Raw genomic sequence first — 22673 nt, 5'->3', positions numbered from 1 at the left:
GTTTTTTGAGACTGATTTTTAATGGAGAACTGCTTCAAATGACATGTTTGCCTTTTGGACTAGCCTCAGCTCCAAAGGTTTTTGCTTCACTTACCAATTGGATAGCGCAAAAATTAAGAGACAAAGGTCTCAGAATAATTGTTTACTTAGATGATTTTTTGATAGTACATCAAAATGAGAATATATTGAAAATGCATACATTCGAAACTATTTCAATGTTACAAACTCTTGGGTGGATAATACAATTCAGTAAATCCACTCTGTGTCCAGTTCAGAAAATTGAATATTTGGGAATTTCATGGAATTCAAGGGACGACTTAAAAGGCCTCCCGCAAACTAAAATAGCGAAAATAACAAATTTACTGAAACAATACATTAATCTAGGAAGGTGGTCACTTGAGCAGGCCCAGAGCCTCTTGGGTACCCTCCATTTTGCTAGTTTCGCCATTCATAGAGGCAGGCTTAACCTTCGCATGTTACAGTGTGCCAGTCGCAAGCTGCCTGCATTCAAACCGAGACGACTCCATCCCATTCCTCGAACAGCGATAGAGGAGCTGAGATGGTGGAGCAGGTCCCTGCAGACGTGGTCACCAATGCATCAAGCAGTGATTCGTCACACCCTCACGACCGACGCCTCGGACTGGGGATGGGGTGCGCAGCTAGACGACCTCAGATTGAGTGGAGCTTGGTCCCAAACACAACAACCTCTCCACAGCAATGTCAAGGAAATGCTCGCCGTGCTGGCAGCACTTACTCCTCACGGGCCAGAGCTGTCAGACTCGGGTCTCCTGATCCAGTCAGACAACAAATCGGTGGTCGCGTACCTTCGCAACGAAGGCGGCACACGATCCAAGACATTGCTCGAAGCGACTCGTCAAGTCCTTCAGATGACAGACACGTATCGCATTTCACTGTCTGCCCACTACCTACCAGGAAGGTTCAACGAGGTGGCAGATCAACTCTCCAGAAAACGGGAACCTCCGGAGTGGCATCTTTTACCAGCAGCAACAAAATTGATTTTTGCAAAATGGGGGAGACCAACTATAGACCTGTTTGCATCGGAGACAGCTCACGTTGTAGAAGATTATGTGTCCCTAAATGTATTCGACAAAGAGGCAAGTTTTGTCAACGCTTGGACTCGAGAGTGGGATTTTCCTCTAGCTTGGGTGTTCCCCCCTCTGTGCCTCATGCCGAGAGTTCTCGCACACCTCAACCGGGCCAAGGGCCTATACCTGATTGTAGCCCCGAGATGGAAGAAAGTATTCTGGAGACCAGACTTGAAAAGTCGAGCGACGAGCCCTCCTTTCACCACAATGAACCTGACAGAAGTGCTGATAGACACCAGAACCTTGAAACCCCCTCCACAAGTAGAGGATTTTATTTTGGAGGTGTGGAAGTGCCGGGGTGGAGTCAGTCATTAACAGATTGGTCGGACAAACAGAAAGAATTTTTAAAGTCAGGTTGGAGAGAATCCACACTTAAAACATATAAACCGGCATGGCTTAGGTGGCAAAAGTGGGCATTAAATCACGGGGTAAACCCGAATGTCCCTACAGGAAGTAACCTGGCAAGATTTTTAACAGATCTTAGTTTAGAAGACAATTTCTCTCCCAGCACAATTCGACTCCATAAATCGGTAGTAACAACTTTCAGTAGCCCGGAAGAAGGAAACCTAAGCTCACACCCTCTAGTCAGACAAGTTCTCAAAGCCGCAGCATTAAGGCATCCTAAACTGTCTAAGCCTCCTATCTGGGATCCCAGAATGGTGTTGACCTGGTTAGAAGCTAACCCACCCAAAAAGTTGAGTCTCTTTGAAGTCTCGAGAAGGGCAGCGACTTTACTTTTGTTAGCTTCGGGACGAAGAGTGCATGGCCTGACCTTGTTACAGTGTTCGCCAGACAAACTATCCATAAATAAGGAAGGGGTCTCGTTATGGCCAGTTTTCGGATCCAAAACTGACTCTGCTACATACCAACAGTCAGGTTGGAGGTTGAGAAACGGAAATCAGCCAAATATAGACCCAGCATACTGGATTAAGAAACTGATTGAAACCTCCAAAGAAAGGAGGGAAACAAAGCAGAATTTAACAGAACTCTTCATCACTACATCGGGAGCAGTTAAGGCAGCTTCAAGAACAGTTATCGCCCGTTGGGTCAAAACAATTCTAGAAGAAGCTAAGATCACAGCTGCCCCGGGAAGTGTACGGGCAGCAGTGGCGTCACTTAACTGGCTGGATAATTTTAGATTGGATGACATCCTGGCTCGAGGGAACTGGAGGAGCCGGGACACCTTTGCCAAATTCTACAGAAGGGAAGTTAACACTCCCCTAGAGGTAAATAGGGCATTGTCTGTAGCCTCCCTATTCCACCCACTGTAACACGTGAGTAGGTATTCCAGTTTTTTGACGTATTATAATAGTATCACATTAGCGTTAGTGGTCACCAGTCGATAACAAACAGATCTCAATAAAGGTTTTAAATGACGGTTCAGGCTACATAATAAAATAGTTTTACCTACCAATAAAACTTATATTATGTACCTAACCTCATTTAAAACCTAGGCAATCACTGCCTGGTGAGAACTAATGAGAAAGAATGCCGTAAACAAAAGTCGCATAGGGGACGCTTTACTTTTGTGTAGCATCTGGTGACCACTTGACCAACACAAGGTGCTGAAAAAGAGCGGGAAAGTGCCACGCGAAAGGGAATTTGAGAATGCTTCTCTCAATAAAGGTTTTAAATGAGGTTAGGTACATAATATAAGTTTTATTGGTAGGTAAAACTATTTTATTATTGTAATAGCAAGTGTGACCAACTTTCCACACAACTAATTTAGTTCATCATATTATATTATGTATCAACGTACACACTATATACTCTACAAACTATGTACGTAGTAGGTAACTCTTTACCACAGTTTTCAAGCATCGTTTATGCATTTTAGTTTTTTTTTTAACCATGCTTCCCTGGATGTATAGGCACTTTTATACATCCAGTGAATCAGGTGGTTGAAATTATTTATTTTTAAATATACTTTTATTTTCCGTGTTTGTACAATTACAAGTTAAACCCACTTTGTATTACGTACGTAAAGGAACATGGTTATTTGACTTACGTCAACAAAAAAACACACCTTTGCGTGCTGGAGACAATGTGCAGCTTTTTTGACTTTAGTTAGCATAACCCTTTAGTATTTACAATGCTATGATGAACGCCTAACTAAGGCTCCAAAAATGTAATACTTTGACGAAGAAAACTCTACTATATCTTACTTATGTATCAATTAAATATTTCCTTCACTAGATACAACTTACTATAAAACACCTTTTACTATAGTTTTCTATTTCAATATAACCTATGTAAATACAGCATTCCGCTATATACAGCGCACCATCGAAATGTTTCTCAAGTAAATTACAACTTGTAACCATACATTTGCGATTCCTTAAACATGTATAATGTTATTTTAAGATTAGTTTAGTCTTAAATATTTTTTATACAATTAATGTACAATAATTTTACAATCAGAGCTACTAATTATGCACTCTTGGTAAAATAAATCTACTAGCTCTGAACATAGTTCATCGAGGCAACAAAATTCAATGTCCATACATTAATTGAAAATTAACCAACTGGATTCAAAACCTTGAAATCCATGTACCACAACAATCAGCTGGAATTATATCTCAAATTCCATGTACCACAACAATCAGCTGGAATCATATCTCAAATTCCATGTACCACGCTATATGTACACCAACGCTTCGAACACTTAGTTCGTCGATGCGTCAAACTCTGTAAATAACTCACAATAAGATAATAACTAAGAATCAACTAATTTCAGCAACAAATAAAATGCTTTCCAGAATACAAGAGTCTAGTAATCTCAGCATTACGTTTTATTGTTAAACACTTAATTTTAAGATTTCATGGTATTAGAATTAAGATTGTCGGCTAAAATTTTTGTAAAACCGTTAATACCTTCCAATGTGTTCTAGAAATCATAACAGCAGTCTACTTCAAAATAATAACTAGTCATACTACTCTGCTCGAGTAACTCTCACAATCTTCTGAACACATTGGAGGCTATTCTCGTTTTGACTGAAGGTGCCTCAGTTAAAATATTGTTATACCTACTCGGTTAACATCAGTTATATAATTTCTCTTAACGATTTTCCATTTGTTCATGTTTATCGTTAGCACTGGAGGGGAGGCTATGGAAATGCGATTAAGCACTTGACTAAATAATTAATTTTTTTTTTTTTTTTTTATTATAAGAACTTGTTGAACATTTATACATATTTTTGATAATTCATCCGCCATGCTAGGGATGTCCCTGTGTTATATTTATTATAATTAATTGACTGATTGTTCACAATGGCAACATTAATTTGATATCCATATCGTATGCACGGTTTTTATCACAAACATTCTTCAAAAGTTGTTATTTAAAAAAAAAAATTGCTCAATTAACACGAAAAATATGTATGCTTGCATGTGAATGAAGCAATGAATGTGTGACCACAAATGTATTAAAATATATTTTTGTTTAGAAAGAAATGAATATTTTGAGAAAAAAAAGAGCCAAGGAGCTTACCGATCATTTTTTCACCGAGCCATTCGGATTCTGTAAGTCGAGACGCGTAATTTGATATCCATATTGTATGTACGGTTTTTGTCACCAACATTCTTCAAAAGTTGTTATTTTGGAAAAAAAATGCTCAATTAACACGAAAAATATGTATGCTTGCATGTGAATGAAGCAATCAATGTGTGACCACAAATGTATTAAAATATATTTTTGTTTAGAAAGAAATGAATATTTTGAGAAAAAAAAGAGCCAAGGAGCTTACCGATCATTTTTTCACCGAGCCATTCGGATTCTGTAAGTCGAGACGCGTAATTTGATATCCATATTGTATGTACGGTTTTTGTCACCAACATTCTTCAAAAGTTGTTATTTTGGAAAAAAAATGCTCAATTAACACGAAAAATATGTATGCTTGCATGTGAATGAAGCAATCAATGTGTGACCACAAATGTATTAAAATATATTTTTGTTTAGAAAGAAATGAATATTTTGAGAAAAAAAAGAGCCAAGGAGCTTACCGATCATTTTTTCACCGAGCCATTCGGATTCTGTAAGTCGAGACGCGTAATTTGATACCCATATCGTATGTACGGTTTTTCTCACCGACATTCTTCAAAAGTCCCAGCGAGTTTTATTTTGGAAAACAACATCGCTCTACAAACATGTAAAATGTAAAATTTTTATTGGAAAAAATGATATAAAAAAAAATCTTTAAACTTAATATATTTAAAAAAAAAATTACCAAAAAAATATATTCATAACGCAATTAGGTACCTACTCGTTAAAAATAAAGAGACAAAAACTTAAAATATGAATGGCTCCCGGGGCGACGGTACCCATGCCCGCCTCTCAAATTTATTACAAACACTCATTCTGGAAAAATTTTTGATTAAAAAATGTTTATTTTACATAACAATAACACCGCTTCACCCTATATAACTTCTGCGCTCTGGGTACAATTTATAAATTTGCGTGACGCTATTGATGTAGTTTTTCACTACGGGGCGACGGTACCACTACTACTACTACAACTACAACTTCAACTACAACTACAACTACAACTCCTACTCCTACTACTACTACTACTCCTACTCCTACTACCACTACCACTACTACTCCTACTCCTACTACTACACCTACTCCGACTCCTACTCCTTCTCCTACTCCTACTCCTACTCCTACTCCTACTCCTTCTCCTACTCCTACTCCTACTCCTCCTACTACTTCTACTACTACTCCTACTACTACTCCTACTCCTACTCCTACGCCTTTCCTACTCCTTCTACTACTACTACTACTACTCCTACTACTGCTACTACTACTTGGTACAATTTATAAATTTGCGTGACGCTATTGATGTAGTTTTTCACTACGGGGCGACGGTATCCGTGTCAAATTATTTTTACCAAACTTTATTTTATTTCTTTTTTTTGTTGTTTTTTTTTGGGGTGTTATGCCGTGTTGCGCTAACTCCTTCTTTAGCCGACGTTTCGGATCTACTTGATCTGCCCTGATGATGGACACTGCAACGCTGTCCGAAACGTCGGCTAACGAAGGAGTTAGCGCAACACGGCATAACACCCCAAAAACAAATAACAAAAATGCTTTTGGCCGTGAGAATCCAAAAAGTTTCCATTTATTTTATTTCGTTCAAAAGCACTATCGATTTAAAAAAAATATACTGCCAAAGTAAGTACCTACAAATATTTTATTGTTTCTTTGAATTCCATCTGTGTAGGTACCTGCACCTACTATTAAAAATTTACCGAAAAAATATTTACATAACGCAATTAGGTACCTACTCGTTAAAAAATAAAGAGATGAAAATGTTAAATATGAATCGATCCCAGGCTAACCTTTTCCAATTTCTGCGCTCCTGGTAGAAATTAAAATTCTGCGAGACGCTCTTGATGCATTTTTTCACTACGGGGCGACGGTATCCGTGTCAAATTATTTTTACCGAACTTTATTTTATTTCGTTCAAAAGCATTATCGATTTAAAAAAAATATACTGCCAAAGTAAGTACCTCTTCAAATTTTATCGTTTCTTTGAGATCACATCCCTAAAATAAAAGCACATCACTTCGCTATGGCATTTTTCGGTTCAAATGGCAAATGTCAAAACTTTATCCGGTTACTGTAAGACATTTTGAACCGAGCGCCATCTGTGGGACGGCCGAATAACGTTCCTTAACCTTCGGAGGATGAATTTTTTCGATAATATTAAAGGCAGACGGCGTATTTGCTACGGATTGCAATCATCAAGTTGAGCGTGTAGATTTTATAAAAAAGCATACCGCTTGGTTTTTGCTTGACCACGTGGTACGATTCCCAGATTTGGAAGCTCTGACGCAAATCGTTTTTTTGCCATAGTGGGGCAGTCCTGGCGGCGGGAGAGTGAACCTCGGTACTTGAGCATTGCGCGCCTCGAACGTTTCCAGTTTCCGCCGACAGAGTTCCGCTAATTTTCCCGCCGTACGAATCGGGTAGAGTTTCTAAAAAATCCGGATTACTCGGTATTTCGGATTTTCCACGCAAAATTGAACTTGAATTCTATGCAAACAGAGAGACGTCTCGGTCTACTTTCGCTTGAAGACTGAAACAAATGAAAGGCAACTTTTTTCAAGCACACGAAAACGAACCTAGAGTGTGAGCGACTTGAAGGTTCAAGTGGTCGATTTTCGCCTAATTTTAAGCGACCAAATAAAACAAAGAAACTGTGTATTACTGTATATATATATATATACTAGCTTTTTGCCCGTTGCAGGCAACTGATGGGTAAAAATTAATCGCGTGGTGTAGTATTTGAATGTGAATGAGGCGAGGGTGTGGGACTGCAAATTTTTAAGTAACATATATTGCCCCTTAAATAACGCCTGCTCGCGTCCCCTTAAGAGTTACATCCCAGTTTTCAAAAAGTATGTGGGCTACGCTAGGTTTGTATAGACTGGTTTGTGATTTAATTCTAAAACCTATGTTCCATATTATTTTCTTTAACATAAATTGCCCCTTAAATAACGCCTGCTCGCGTCCCCTTTAGAGTTATATCCCAGTTTTCAAGTAGTTTGTGGGCTACGCTAGGTTTGTATAGACTGGTTTGTGTTTTAATTCTAATACCTATTTTCCATGTTATTTTCTGTAGCAAAAATTTGCCCCTTTAATAACGCCTGCTCGCGTCCCCTTTAGAGTTATATCCCAGTTTTCAAGTAGTTTGTGGGCTACGCTAGGTTTGTATAAACTGGTTTGTGATTTAAATCTAATACCTTTTCCCATGTTCTAACCTAACCTTACCTCAAAAACACGCAAAATTTAAAAACTTTTAAAAATGTAATATGTATGTTTGCATGTGAATGAAGCAATGAATGTGTGACCACAAATTTATTCAAATGTATGTATGTTTGAATGTATGTGTTTAAAATTAGCTTTTTGCCCGTTGCAGGCAACTAATGCGTAAATGTACTAAGCCATTTGATGTTTGGGTGTAGATGAGACGAAGAGTGTGGGACTACAAAATTAAAGAAAGAAATATACTGATCATTTTTTCAGTACAGGGTGACAGTACCCATATGTAAAAACTTTTAACTGAAAAAAGGTTATTTAAAAAAAAAAACAATTGAATAAACCGTTTTTAATAGTAAATTACTTTCCCAAACGTCTGTGCTCCTGGTAGATTACAGCGTCACCGAGCTAATTTTTCGCAGAAATGGCTTTATAAGAATTATCATTAATTTAATAAAAAAAAAATATATATGCAAAACGAAATATGTTACCTACTGGTTAAAAAAATAAAGAGATCATGCTATGTATGAATGGCTCCCGGGGCGACGGTTCTCATGACCGCCACCCTAAATTAAATGATTATTATTAATCGCGAAATGCAAAAACCTTTAATAAAAAAAAAATCGTTACTTCAACCTACTTAATATTTATAACGCAAAAAAATTATTCCTTTTAAAAAAAATCAGAATGTGAATGAAGCATTACCTATGTTATTTTTGATTATTAAATGAAAAATCTTTATCATTGTATGTGGACCCAATTTATTGGAATACGTTTTTAAGTTTGATTAGCCTTAAATATTTGTAATAAAAACTGGTTGTTCCAAAGCATCCATCTATCTATCTATAATTTATCTGTGGTTTTAGTATGACATTTGAGCCACTGCCGTCTCTGTTTACATTTGAGCTGATGAATGTTTTTTTTGCAGCTTAATTTATTTGCTAACAGTTCAATTAAAAACAGTTTATCCGATTACACCTCACATTCAACATATTCATAGTTATGACATGAATACATTTAATTAAAAATGAAACAATCAGGATGTGATTTGTCTACATATCGTTAACGTAGCGTATATTTTCTTTTATAAGTCTTAAACATTTTATACATCGACCCCTATAATGGAATGCATATTGAAAATGGTGGTGGAAAGAAACACGTTATAACATAAATGCTTAAAATATTTTTTTATTGGGTAACAAAACATTCAATATAAATGTACAGATATAGTTTGTTTGTTGTTTACAAAGAATATGCAAAACATGTTAGATTTGACAAATTTAACGTCTGATTTACACAACACTTGAATTGTGACGTCTTTGGGTTAATGCACACTTCTCACAATACATATAATATGGAATAGTGGTTTTAAAGCTGTAAAAACTTTGAACTGAACAACGCGCTAAGACACTTGTGTTTTGTTGCCTCGCGTTTTAACTTTTGTATGAGTCAGAAGTACACTGGAATATGCCTCGACAATTTGGAATCCACAGTATAAACCGTAGAAAAGAAATATACACATTTCACTCTCTTTACTTAAAAGTAAGACGTTAAAAATATAATTGTTTACTACCTACAACTACTTGAACTTACATAAATACTTTTTTGTTGTTTGTTTTTGGGGTGTTATGTTGTGTTGCGCTGACTCCTTCTTTAGCCGACGCTGTCCGAAACGTCGGCTAAAGAAGGAGTTAGCGCAACACGGCATAACACCCCAAAAACAAACAACAAAAATGCTTTTGGCCGTGAGAATCTAAAAACTTACCTTACATAAATACATTTTAATTTAGCTCACTGATCTAGCTGAGCAAACCTATTTACCTATGTCAAGCTACCGATTGAAATGCCCTAGTGAGATGTGCAGAGTATGCTTTTTATGTAAAACACTGTTTTTTGAATGAAATAAATAAAATAAAATAACAGATTTTGGAAATAAGTAAAAATCAAACAACGTTTTAATTTCATTAAAGTGTATTTATTTTTTTTAAATCTGATTCGATATAAGTATTTTGAGTTTGAACTTGTTTTACTTTTTAAAGTTTAAACAGAATATAAAAATAGTTAAAATGCTTTTGGGAATCTATTTAATCTGAAACTAAATTTTCCTAATGATAAAAATCAACAGTTCCCTCAAATAGTGACAAATTTAGGTTTACGTTATCATCAAATGAATGTATTTAACCCTGTGAATAAATTTAAAATGGGAAGATTAGTCTTAAATAGATTAAATTTACTGGTTTAAATAGATATAAAACGACAATACCTAATCTAAAATTTCCCTGTAAACAATGTTTTGGGTTGAAACTCCGGCCTGATTTACACCTTGACGACTTCCGTCGACTATTTGAATTTTTAATGAATTTATTGTTTTGACTCTGGAGCAAGCTACATACAATTGCCCATGCGTAAAGACGGGTTCTGGTAAATAAACACCAATCTGATTAAAAGTTTGACCCTGCGATTTATTAATTGTCATTTCATAAGCAAGACTTTTTCGTTAATTTTACGTGCATCTACATTTTTGGGACACAGTATCGCTCTGTCACTGAATAAATTTGAATCGCTACAGAATGGGAATCTCCGTAAAGTGCGCTAATAACATCTTGGCAAATCGTACTTGACGGTAAAACTATTTCATGATGGTACGCAACTTTGAGGAGTTGGTAATGTTCCATTCCATGATTAAAACGTCTATTCTGTATTATTTGTAGGTTGTTTAAATACGTAAGCTCCCGATTTGCGAACCGAGCCAGGAAAGAAACGGCGTTTCGAGCCATTTGCGGTTGTTTCTTTCCTTTCCTATAAATCGAAGTTCAGCTCGTGTACATAGCATGAGGCTTTCTAAACGGCACAACTCTGATAAAAATGGAGAAGCAAAGAATGTGTTTCAACACTTTTGCTTTTTGCCCGAAAGTAATGGGTAAAAATGTGGTGCGTGGTGTAATGTTTGAATGTGAATGAAGCAAGATGTTTGTGCCAAATTTCATATTTACGATTTGATGTTCGAATGTAAATAAAGTGAATGCTTTCATTTAAATCAAATAGCTGTAGGTACCTGACCGACCCCCCTATGGTGGTCTGTGAACAAATTTTAAATGAACAAAAAAATTGGCCGTCCAATTAAAAACCTTGATCGTTTCCGATTTAAGTAGATATATTAACTGGCAAGCTAGTTATGTAATTAGTTCCATAATTATACCATTCATGGATGATTAGTAACTTTAAAATATCAAAGCGTTGAAGTGTCATCATTTTCATCACGCCTTTGGAAAGACATAGAGAGGATAGTGAAATTAGTTCCAGTTCAAAGTAACGCCGGCTGAAGTTCATTCATTCTCGAGGACTTGAAAACGCAGACAGTAGAGAAAGGTTTAGACATCCTGCAAACGAAAAAAATTATGCATATTGTTAATTCATTTATTAATATATAGTATTTTAATGTTTTTAACTTGGTACAACAAAAAAATCTGCAATAAGAGACAAATGATCAGAAGAATTGTGCAAAATTTACAGAATCGGCGTTAATGGCGATTGTCAAAGTTTCAAATGTAATATCAAATAGCGGGCCAGAACTAATTACATACATTTTGTAATAGATATTACTTGTACCCTATGTTTAAACATATATATTTAAACATAGGGGTTTATTAGCCATCTACGAACACAGTGCACGATCTTGAGATATGTTATTTGAATATTATAATTAAAGAGTCGCCTCATGTTTTCTTGTCTCAAGTGTTTAGCGTTTTAACTTTTGTATGATAATTTGACGCTCAACATGAATTTTATAGCTATGAATTTTAAATATTACAATGGCGTCCAACGCGTCTTGTATTTTAATCTTATTGCATTGTGTTGACTTTCAAATGTTACAATGATAGTCAATAATTGAAACGCCTGATGTAACTTACTATCTAATAGAATTATGCAAACAAACTTTGTAACTTTAAGGTCCGCTTCGTGTCACTAATAAATATTATAATGGCATTACCAAAACCCAGCTTAACTCAAAACACCAGTTTTTGTAGTTGGGCCCCTGTGATTATAAGCTCCGAACCGAACCAGAAAAGGAACGCAACAACTGCAAACGGCGTTTCGAGCCATTTGCGGTTGTTTCGTTCCTTTCCTATAAATAGCATGAGGCTTTCTAAACGGCACAACTCTGATAATTAACCCTTAGAAGACTAGCAGATTTTGCATGAATTGCCCGCCTGAAACGGCTAGATTTTCGTAAATTACATTTTATACTCACTCCAGGTTTGAAATATTATTTAGCTGTACCTAAAGATTTTACAATGTTTTTATTTATTTTACGGTATTCTTTAATATTGTAAAATTAGTTTGGTTCACTTAATATTATATTTTTACTGGGTTATTTTGTGTTAGATGGAATGTAAATAAAAAATATTACCTTCAAATGACAAAATCCCGGAATGGAACAGATTGTTTATTTATTGTCAAGTCGTAAAAATTCCTTTTTTCACACAAAAAATGAACCTTTGGCAATCAAGTTATTTAATTTTACGATGAGTTTTATATACACAGTAATTATAATAAATGTTTTCGTACAATGCAGAAAAATATTTGGCCAACACACATACACTTGCGCAAGGCCACTTGTCGGCATTAGAAAGGGTGGCCACAAGATTGTACAGCGCGACGGGCTCTTTTAATTATTAAAACTTTTCTACAGTGTGATATATACGAAAACATGTAGTGGGGCACAAGGCAACTTGACAACAGTAACACCAATAACGTGTCTGAACACGACGTTTAGGATTTAGCGACGAATTTTTGCATACGTGACACTCCCGATAAACTGATTTTCTCTTAGAATTTGAAGATGGTGGAACGTCCGAAGGAAAATGTCTGGCAGTTAGCCTCAGCGGATAATCGCCTACTCGATTTACCTTTTTTACTGACCCAGGAGCATGGTGTTTAGTAGTACTGGGCGTTGACGATAATTCCATCCAACGCCAACGTCGTTATCGTTGGCGATTTTCAACTATTGAAAATAACTGTTGAAAATAACGCCGACGTTGACGCAACTATAATTGATTATTTCTAGTGATTTATTAACTCAGGTCTGTTTTTAGTGCTTAATTCTCCATACTCGATGAAACCTTATTCATTATATTTTTTATTATATTTTTTTAGATAATTTACTAATATCTACACATATATAGGTATAATATATATTTATTTTTTTTATTTTTTATTATTGTTCCGACAGACAGGTAAGTCCAATTATGGTACAATTTTATTAAATATTCTATATCAATTATATATTCAAATTATCATAAAGCATTAAACGTCATAAATTATTATTGTCCAAGTATTTCGAATTTCGATGCTTATTCAGCTTAGTTATTTGTAAGAATATAATTTCCATTTTTGAAAAATTAATAAGATTAGACGTTTTTTAAGAAAAATAAAACCATGACTTATTTGATAGGTTTACTCCAAGCTCAGTCTATTTAAGGTCCAACTTTTTTAGCACAGTTCGGAAGTTTTTACACATAACATTATTTGTGTACAATATTTACGGTTATTAAGTCATTTAAAGGTTATTTACAGATTGTTTTTTTGCGCATTTCTATATTTTCGAATCCATATTCAAAAACACCAGTTGTCGCACTTTTCCAGCCTTAAGACTGCACCTGCGGTCGGATGTAATTTGTCCAGTCTTGGAAAAAATTCGTTCACAAGGAACGGATGTTGCTACAATACCGTTTTGTTCTATGAAGATTTTTTCAAATTCGGAAAATATACTCCATGTTTCTTCCACCATTTCAGGGGACAACTCTTTCTATCAAGAAGATCCATTTCGAGATACATGTCCAGTTCTTTGCGGGTTTTGTTATTTGGATTATTCACTGGCTTAATTTTTTCGACTACTGAATTTAATGCATTCCAAAATGATAACGGTTCGTCTGAAGATTCTGTTTTATTGTCAGAAATATCTTGCGAATAGTCTTGTTCTTTCGAGAGAGTAGGTACCCCCCTTAACAAAAGTTTGTGAACTATATTTTTAAACACATTAACAGTGTTGGGATTAGAGTAATAAATCACCATCTGTTCAACTGTTTAATATTTATCATCAGTCCAAAGTTCAATCACTACGGCACTAACACTAATAATTATTATTCAATTAGAAATTAGTTTAATCATCAAATTTATATCAAACACTTATGTATTTTTACATCCTAAGTAAAACAATTAAAAAAAAACAGATTGAATAGACGCGCGACAAGCCAGTACAATCAAACTAAACGTATAGGAGATCGACACGATACCATAAATATGCACGATACTAACAAAAAAACAAACAAAAAATAGATCAACATCGTATTAGGGAATCCCTATTAACGGGTGGTTCCCCGGATCATTGATGTATTATTATTATCTCTATGCGCCACACACGTAATAATAATCCTATAATAAAGTTGAAACTGTTGGAAGACGTTGGTTTCGGCGTTGAAAACATTACCCTGTTGAAATATCAAAGACGTTGAAGATATATTTTGCTTGTCGTTGATAAATTTTATTGTCCCTTGGCGCTGCGTATCGGCCGTATTGGATGGGAAAATCAAAAAACACGTGCAGTAGGTACGTACATTACCAAAAGACCATTTCAAATTAGGCGTAATATCGTTCACGAAGTGTAATCTCTTAACCCTTTTGATTTAACAAGCCAAACTGTTGAAAACAATAGGTACAAAACGTAGCTAAGCGGCCAACGTTGGTTTTTTTTTGCTAGTCGTTGATAAATTTGATTGTCCATTGGCGCTGTGTATCGGCCGTATTGGATGGGAAAATCAAAAAAAACGTGCAGTAGGTACGTACATTACCAAAAGACCATTTCAAATTAGGCATAATATCGTTCACGAAGTGTAATCTCTTGACCCTTTTGATTTAACAAGCCAAACTGTTGAAAACAATAGGTACAAAACGTAGCTAGGCGGCGGACGTTGGTTATTTTTTGCTAGTCGTTGATAAATTTGATTGTCCATTGGCGCTGTGTATCGGCCGTATTGGATGGAAAAATAAAAGAAAAACGTCTAGCAGGAGTTACATAACCAAAAGACCATTTGAAATATCGAGTAATGTTTTTCACGAAGTGCAAACACTTAACCCTTTTATTTATTAGGCAGTTGAATCGTTGACTGCGTTGAATAATATTCGCAAGTAGGTATTATATTTCAACTATTGACGCTAATTATTTTCAACAGCGTTGAACGTTGAAACAATATAACTATTGTTTCCAACGGCTAGTTATATTTTGATACAGTACTAGTGTTTAGTAATAAGTTGCCTAATTACTTCCAAATGAAAATCAGTTAAGCTTACTTCTTTTTTTGTCTGTAACTTGTACATTGCGTGAGCATTTATTAAAATTACGTCAATTGCCCGAAAAGCAATTTTTTTGTACCACTTGATAGTTTTTCGAACACTTTGCACAAAAGTAATTAACATGTCCGACCTGTCAACACCTCCCATATTCTTATTATAATTTATTATACAATTGGGTTTCATTATCGGAACTTTGGTTTTCCAGCTGTTTTTGCCTGTTTCTTTCATTGACGCATTGTGCGATGTAGTCAGCATATGCACTTCCCTCTTGTCGTGCCATTTGATTGCAAGTAAGCACCCAGTTGTTTTGCATTCTACGTCGCCTTTTTTTACATTTCCAAATGTCGGCATATTTTTTCGGGTCTTTTTAACAGTACCACAGGCATTAGTTTTTTTGCTGTGCAAATAGCTGAATAGATAGGGGCTTGAATACCAGTTGTCTGTGTAAACTGTATGACCTTTCTGTAAGTAATCCGCTAGTAAAGAAACAACCACTTTCCCAGAAGTCAGTAGTTGCCGGGATATTTGTTCATCTATATTCGGTATTTCAATGTAAGTTTTAGCACCACAATAAATAACAAATTGTAAAACAAACCCAGTTTTACAATCACAAATAACAAAAAGTTTTATGCCGAATTTGTGCCTTTTCGCCGGAAGGTACTGCTTAATGCACAATCTGCCTTTGAATAAAACCAAGGACTCATCAATGCACAAATTCTCATACGGATAAAAATATTTTTTGAATTGAATGCATATCAAATCCACAAAATCTCTAACTTTATGGGTAGTATCACCTTTCTGTTGCTTTTTATTGTCTGAAAAATGGAGCATGCTTAGGATAGATAAATATCGATCTCTTGGCATTGTTTCTCCAAATATCGGTGATGAAATTAACCTGTCTACCGACCAATATTGATGGATTTTGCCTTTTTTACTTCTCGCCATAAGCATGGTCAAGGCAATGAAAACGTACATTTCATCAACATCAACATTTTTCCATCTGTGCAACTTAGAATTTGGAGCAAATGTTTTTTGAGATTTCACAGTATCAAAATATCGGTTTGTTTCGATTACAACACTGCTCACGACATCTGAATTAAAAAATAGCTCAAAATAATCAGCCTCACAACTCTCTTGGTTAAGTTCACAATCTCTTAATCCTGATTGTTGATTAAAACTATGCACATCTGGCTGAAAGTTAATGCCACATCCCCACGTTGGAGAGAAATTTGTAAAATTTATATTATTGGAGGGATCTTCATCTAAGCGTTCAAAATCTCCAAATTCACTATCTTCATTTTGTTCTGAAGCTTCCTCTAAGCTCTCCAAATGTTCAGGAATATAATCTTCATCATCACTCATCGAAAAATCAGAATCGCAATCTATCACAAAGTTTTCAATGACGTCTTCATTCATTTTAAGGATTAGAAATCAAATTTAAATAGTTACAACAAACACTCAAATATACAAAACAATAAAATGATCTTAAATTCACAAATAATACGCACAATATAATAATAAATACGAACGAAACACTTCATAAAAGTAAATATTAACACAGAAACACTCCAAGAGTTATAAAAAAACGGTCACCCTAATATAACAATAAACAGTGTCCAGCAGAACGGCCAGAAACGCGACACTCACACGGCGAAAGGACAACTAAGACTGTATGCGTGCGCTGAAGATAAGAATCAAGTGAAGAGGGATACAACGTACTTAAAAGTTCTGTTAAAAAAAAACTATACGTAAAAAGGAGAATCTGTTAAAAGGATGTGGTAGAAAATAAACAACTCAATGCAAAACATTTTTTACCTCAAAGTTTTACTGTTAAATTTACTAAATATTTAGCGATGAACATGACAAATGCTCAAAACTACACTTGTAGTGAGCCGTTCTCTAGGAGAACTTTTCTTCCACTACGATTGTAGTTGGCCGTCTCCTTGGGGTTAAATACATATGCTTGCGTGTAGATGTAGCGGACTGCGTGTCAACACTTTTTCCTTTTGCCCAAAACTAACGGGTTAAAATGTGGTGTGTTATGAAATGTTTGAATGTGAATGAAGCAAGATGTTTGTGCCAAATTTCATATTTACTATTTGATGTTGTTCGAATGCAATATTATGAACATGATACTATTCACCTGAAAGTGCCAGAATTCTGCAGTCCTTTGTTCAGAATTTCGAGTCAAAGCGCTGAACGTCAATTGGAAAACGCAGACAGCAGAATACGTTTCTAAATCCTGCAAATTACATTAGATAACAGTTAGCCATTATATTAATATATATGTAACGTTATATTCATTTTCAACTCGGTACAGCAAAAAGATAAAGAAACGTCATAATAGAAAAAGTTATGTCAACGTCAATTGGAAAACGCAGACAGCAGAATACGTTTCTAAATCCTGCAAATTACATAGCCATTATATTAATATATATGTAACGTTATATTCATTTTCAACTCGGTACAGCAAAAAGATAAAGAAACGTCATAATAGAAAAAGTTATGTCATACTGAAACTAAAAACTGGCGCACGTAAAGATTAAAGGAACCGTTGTGTCTGCGAATATATCCGGCATGATTGTAGGCAAAAAATGAACGCTTTCTCTTTTATCATTTCACGTGACTTTCTTGTAAAACATTATCTGATAATTCCCAACCATCATACTTGTGCCATTGTATACCTGTTCAAGAAACGCTTAAAGCCGGCTGACAACTTTAATTTCAAACTTATATTTTTAGATATTTCTGAAGTTCCACGACGCCCGGTGGAGATTTCCTCCATTGTCAATTGCAATAAACAGACAGTAGAGATGTTTCAATAGATGAAAGATAGGCTTTTATTTACGTTATAATAATAGTATGAACATGATAATATTCACCTTGAGAAAGTGCATTCAGGATTCTGCGCTGTCCTTTGTTCAGAACGTCGAGTCAAAGCGTTGCACAGTCATCACGACTTGACGATATTTCTGAAGCAACGCCAGTAACGTATGTAAGTAACGTAACGCCGGCTGTCATTACTCGGCTTTCTCGAATACTGAAAAACGCAGACTGCAAAGACGTTTTCAAAACCCTGCAAATGACATTTTAATAACAGTTAGGCATTTTGTATCATTTTATTAATATATATTGCAAAATTTACAGACTCGGCGATAATGGCAATTGTCAAAGTTTTAAAATGTATGTCAAATAGCAGCCAGAAAAAACTACACGTAATATGCAGTCGTCTTATGTCATAATACTAATAATCATTTATAACACTGCCGCTAAAACATTCTGAAAAGTTCCCAATTATCATACGTGTACATACCTGTCCAAGAAACGCTCCCAAAAACCATCGATGAAATCGCCTAGGTGTATTTTTAACCGAATTTGGAAAAGCGTAGACGCCATTTTTTTAGATTTTAAAATCCACTTGAACACAACGTCCCGTGAAAGTATCCATTAAAGTATCCATACAGTAGAATCCTGCAAATAACGAATGTAATAACATTAAAATATAATTTAGAATATCATTAAGAAAGGGACGTTAGTTTTCTTTTTAATGAATCTACTATATTTCATTTCGTTTCCCCAAATAGTGATGGGTTTTGACAAATTTAATGATTAGTTCAAGTCACACTGTATGTATTTTACCACGTGAAGAAATCAATAGATTAAAAAGAATGTGTTTCAACACTTTTGCTTTTTGCCCGAAAGTAATGTGAGAGGCATCTGCCTAATTTTATAATTAAATACATATGCTTGCGTGTAAATGAAGCGGACTGCGTGTCAAAACGTTGCTTTTTCCCCGAAACTAATGGGTAAAAATGTGGTGTGTTATGAAATGTTTGAATGTGAATAAAGCAAGATGTTATAGTTATGTCATACTGAAAACTGGCGCACGTAAAGATTAAAGGAACCGTTGTGTCTGCGAATATATCCGGCATGATTCTAGGCAAAAAGTGAACGCTTTCTCTTTTATCATTTCACGTGACTGTCTTGTAAAACATTATCTGAAAATTCCCAAATATCATACTTGTGCAATTGTATATACCTGTTCAAGAATCGCTTAAAACCGGTTGCGATTGCAAAGAATGAGCCTTCAAAATCAACGATGAATTAGCGCCCAGGTGTAATTTTAATCGTATCCAAAGAGCTTGAAGAACGGAATCAAACACTTCTCAGGTCACGTTCGTGGAAGAACGACCTGCAGAATAGAAAAGAGACGATTGATTAGAAGAAATGAGCAAAATTTACAGACTCGGCGATAATGGCGATTGTCAAAGTTTCAAATGTTATGTCAAATAGCAGCCAGAACTAACTACACATAATATGCAGATGTCTTATGTCAATACTAATATGTAATAATTTATAACACAGCCGCTCGTGTCAAGAGAAGTTGCGTTACTTTTCAAATATCGCTTCAATAATTATCTAGAAAGAAGAAACATTTCAATAATTGTGCTAGAAATTTATAAATCTATAAATAATAATATTTACCTCGAGAAAGCGTCAAAATTCTACGCTGTCCTTTGTTCAGATTGTCGAGGCTGGTAAACATAAATATACCACTCTCTAGATCGATATCTTCCGGCTTTTTGTATCCAACAGAATTATACAGTACTTAACCACAGATATACAAGCAGTACCTACCGTGCGGAGCAGAGCAGTAGACAAGGTAGAGGAAACTCAAGGCCATTTAAAAAAAGATGCGACCATAGACAACATAATTGCTCTCAGCCTACTCTATTCACTCACTAGCCCAAAAAAACTATTATAAAAATAAAAATGTCCTTGAAGCAGAAAAATGTCGAAATGTTTTCCAAGGGCAAGGTTCATCTGACTAAGAAAATAAACTTTTACAGTGCATTTCCTTAAGATGAAACTTGTTAATCTGAGAAGAAGACACCCAAAATGACATGAAATTTGCAAAAACACTGAAGAAAATTTCCAAAACATGATTGTCCGACAGTACGACGAAAAATTCCGACATTTTTCAGCCTCATGAACTCATGGTTACATATGTTTAAAAATCTTTAATTTCACCAAAACAATAAGATAATACAGGATAACACTAATCAATAACATGAATAAGTTTATCGATATAATAAATAACATTTATACGTTGTGGAGGAAGACATATGTCAAGTATCAAGCATTGTTCAAAAAACCGAACGAATAACCTAAAACTGTTAATTCACTTTAAACTTGAACTTACGTAGGTAGGTTGAATATAATATGTTTATAACTCGCTAACACTATACTGGCTTATATTGTATTTTTATCACGAACAACTTTAACACGCAATATTTTCGACGGAAATGATAGTATTTCGGCAGCAAATGACAACCCGCGTGTATAAATAAAAAACTGTCATTTTGTTTGAATGATTTGAAAACTGTCAAACGGCATAATTCCGTCATCTCTTTCTGTTACACGAGTCATTATGGTAGAGAGCGAGAGATCAAACCAATCCTTCTGTTCTCACCAATGAGATCTGAGCTTTTAGCCATATTATTCGTTTTCTATAAGAATTTTGAGGTGGGCGTGGCGGTTTCAAATGAGTTTCATGGCCAAAGCTTAGTTAAATGCCCCTGCTGGTAAATTTGACGGTTTGACGTCCTGTAAATGTCAAAAATTATATTAATATTTAGTATTATAATGATATTCACTTTTAACTTGGTACAACAAAAAGATCTGCAGAGAAACGCTCGTTTAATGATTAATTTTGTGAAGATATCCATCGTCAATTACAAAAAGCAGACAGTTAAGACGTTTCAGTATATTACATATAAATAATATAGATAAATATTACAAATTTCCTCATTTATCGGGAAAGATTTTTAATTTAAGTGAAATTGTTTTTCTTTGCATAGTGGTATCATTGGACAAAATTTAGTCACGTGGTCAACACGAGACCACGTGGTACGATTTATTTATAAAATCTACATGGTCATCCTAATGATTAAATTCCGTCGCAAACACGCAGTCTGCAGGTGAAATTATCGAAAAAAATCATCGTCCGAAGGTTAAGGAACGTTTTTCGGCCGTTCTACAGATGGCGCTCGGTTCAAAATGTCTTACAATAAGCGGCTTAAGTTTCGACATTTGCAATTTGAACCGAAAAATGCCAACAGGCGGGCTTTTGTATAATCAGAAATCAGCCAATCATAGACAAGCACCGAAGAGATGTTTTATTACATAGTGATGTTACTTCAAAGAAACGATAAAATTTGTAGAGGTTACTTTGGCAGTATATTTTTAAAAATCGATAAAACTTTTGAACGAAATTAAATAAAGTTCGGTAAAAATAATTTGACACGGATACCGTCGCCCCGTAGTGAAAAACTACATCAATAGCGTTACGCAATTTTTTAATTTCTACCAGGAGCGCATAAATTGGAAGAGGTTAGCCTGCGAGACATTCATATTTAAAGTTTTCATTTTTCATATTTTTTCGGTAAATTTTTAATAATAGGTGCAGGTACCTACACAGATGGTACCGGGTGGATGGTACATGGATTTAAAATTTAAAAAAACGATCAAATCTGTTCATGTACTTACTTTGGTAGTTCATATTATTAAAATCGATAATGCTTTTGAACGAAATAAAATGAAGTTTGGTAAAAATAATTTTGCACTGGTACCGTCGCCCCGTAGTGAAAAACTAAATCATTAGCGTCACGCAAATTTATAAATTGTAACAAGTAGTTGTAGTAGTAGTAGTAGTAGGGTAGTGGTAGTGGTATGGTAGTGGTAGTGGTAGTGGTATGGAAGTGGTAGTGGTAGTGGTATGGTAGTGGTATGGTAGTGGTATGGTAGTGGTATGGTAGTGGTATTGGTATGGTAGTGGTATGGTAGTGGTAGTGGTAGTGGTAGTGGTATGGAAGTGGTAGTGGTAGTGGTTGTAGTAGTGGTATGGAAGTGGTAGTGGTAGTGGTATGGTAGTGGGAGTGGTACTGGAAGTGTGAGTGGTAGTGGTAGTGGAACTGGTAGTGGTAGTTGTATGGTAGTGGTAGTGGTAGTGGTACTGGTAGTGGTAGTGGTATGGTAGTGGTAGTGGTATGGTAGTGGTAGTGGTATGGCTGTGGTATGGTAGTGGGTGTGGTAGTGGTAGTGGTACTGGTAGTGGTACTGGTAGTGGTATGGTAGTGGTAGTGGTAGTGGTAGTGGTAGTGGTATGGTAGTGGTAGTGGTATGGTAGTGGTAGTGGTAGTGGTATGGTAGTGGTAGTGGTAGTGGTAGTGGTATGGTAGTGGTATGGTAGTGGTAGTGGTAGTGGTAGTGGTAGTGGAAGTGGTAGTGGTATGGTAGTGGTAGTGGTATGGTAGTGGTAGTGGTAGTAGCAATATTTTTTTCCAAAATAAAACTCGCTGGGACTTTTGACGAGTGTCGGTGACAAAAACCGTACATACGATATGGGTATCAAATTACGCGTCTCGACTTACAAAATCCGAATGGCTCAG

General features: G+C 35.5%; 1 protein-coding gene and 1 long non-coding RNA gene across 3 annotated transcripts; one reads left to right on the top strand and one right to left on the bottom strand.

Annotated features, from left to right (window-relative positions):
* Nucleotides 1-473: 473 nt before the first annotated feature.
* Nucleotides 474-1421, top strand: LOC149409056 (uncharacterized). The gene has a single exon (XM_089650185.1). It carries the CDS (start codon nucleotides 474-476, stop codon nucleotides 1419-1421), a length of 948 nt encoding a protein of 315 aa, XP_089506311.1.
* A 7648-nt stretch (nucleotides 1422-9069) lies between these two features.
* On the bottom strand, nucleotides 9070-22427 carry LOC149409055 (uncharacterized). Of its 2 annotated transcripts, XR_016305282.1 has the most exons (6): nucleotides 19708-22427; nucleotides 19262-19414; nucleotides 18536-18693; nucleotides 18105-18298; nucleotides 17366-17464; nucleotides 9070-11249 (listed from the first exon to the last, which is right to left on the bottom strand). It is a non-coding gene; the product is annotated as an uncharacterized LOC149409055 (long non-coding RNA). The 2 variants fall into 2 exon arrangements; XR_016305281.1 differs by having other exon boundaries at nucleotides 9071-11249; nucleotides 19262-22420.
* Between the last annotated feature and the right edge of the window lie 246 nt (nucleotides 22428-22673).

This window comes from Hesperophylax consimilis, unplaced genomic scaffold (genome assembly GCF_061612785.1).
Source record: "Hesperophylax consimilis isolate HC1 unplaced genomic scaffold, BYU_Hcon_1.0 scaffold_37, whole genome shotgun sequence".
Classification (NCBI taxonomy): domain Eukaryota; kingdom Metazoa; phylum Arthropoda; class Insecta; order Trichoptera; family Limnephilidae; genus Hesperophylax; species Hesperophylax consimilis.
Note: the sequence above shows the minus strand (reverse complement) of the source record. Positions and strands in the feature narration are given on the sequence as shown.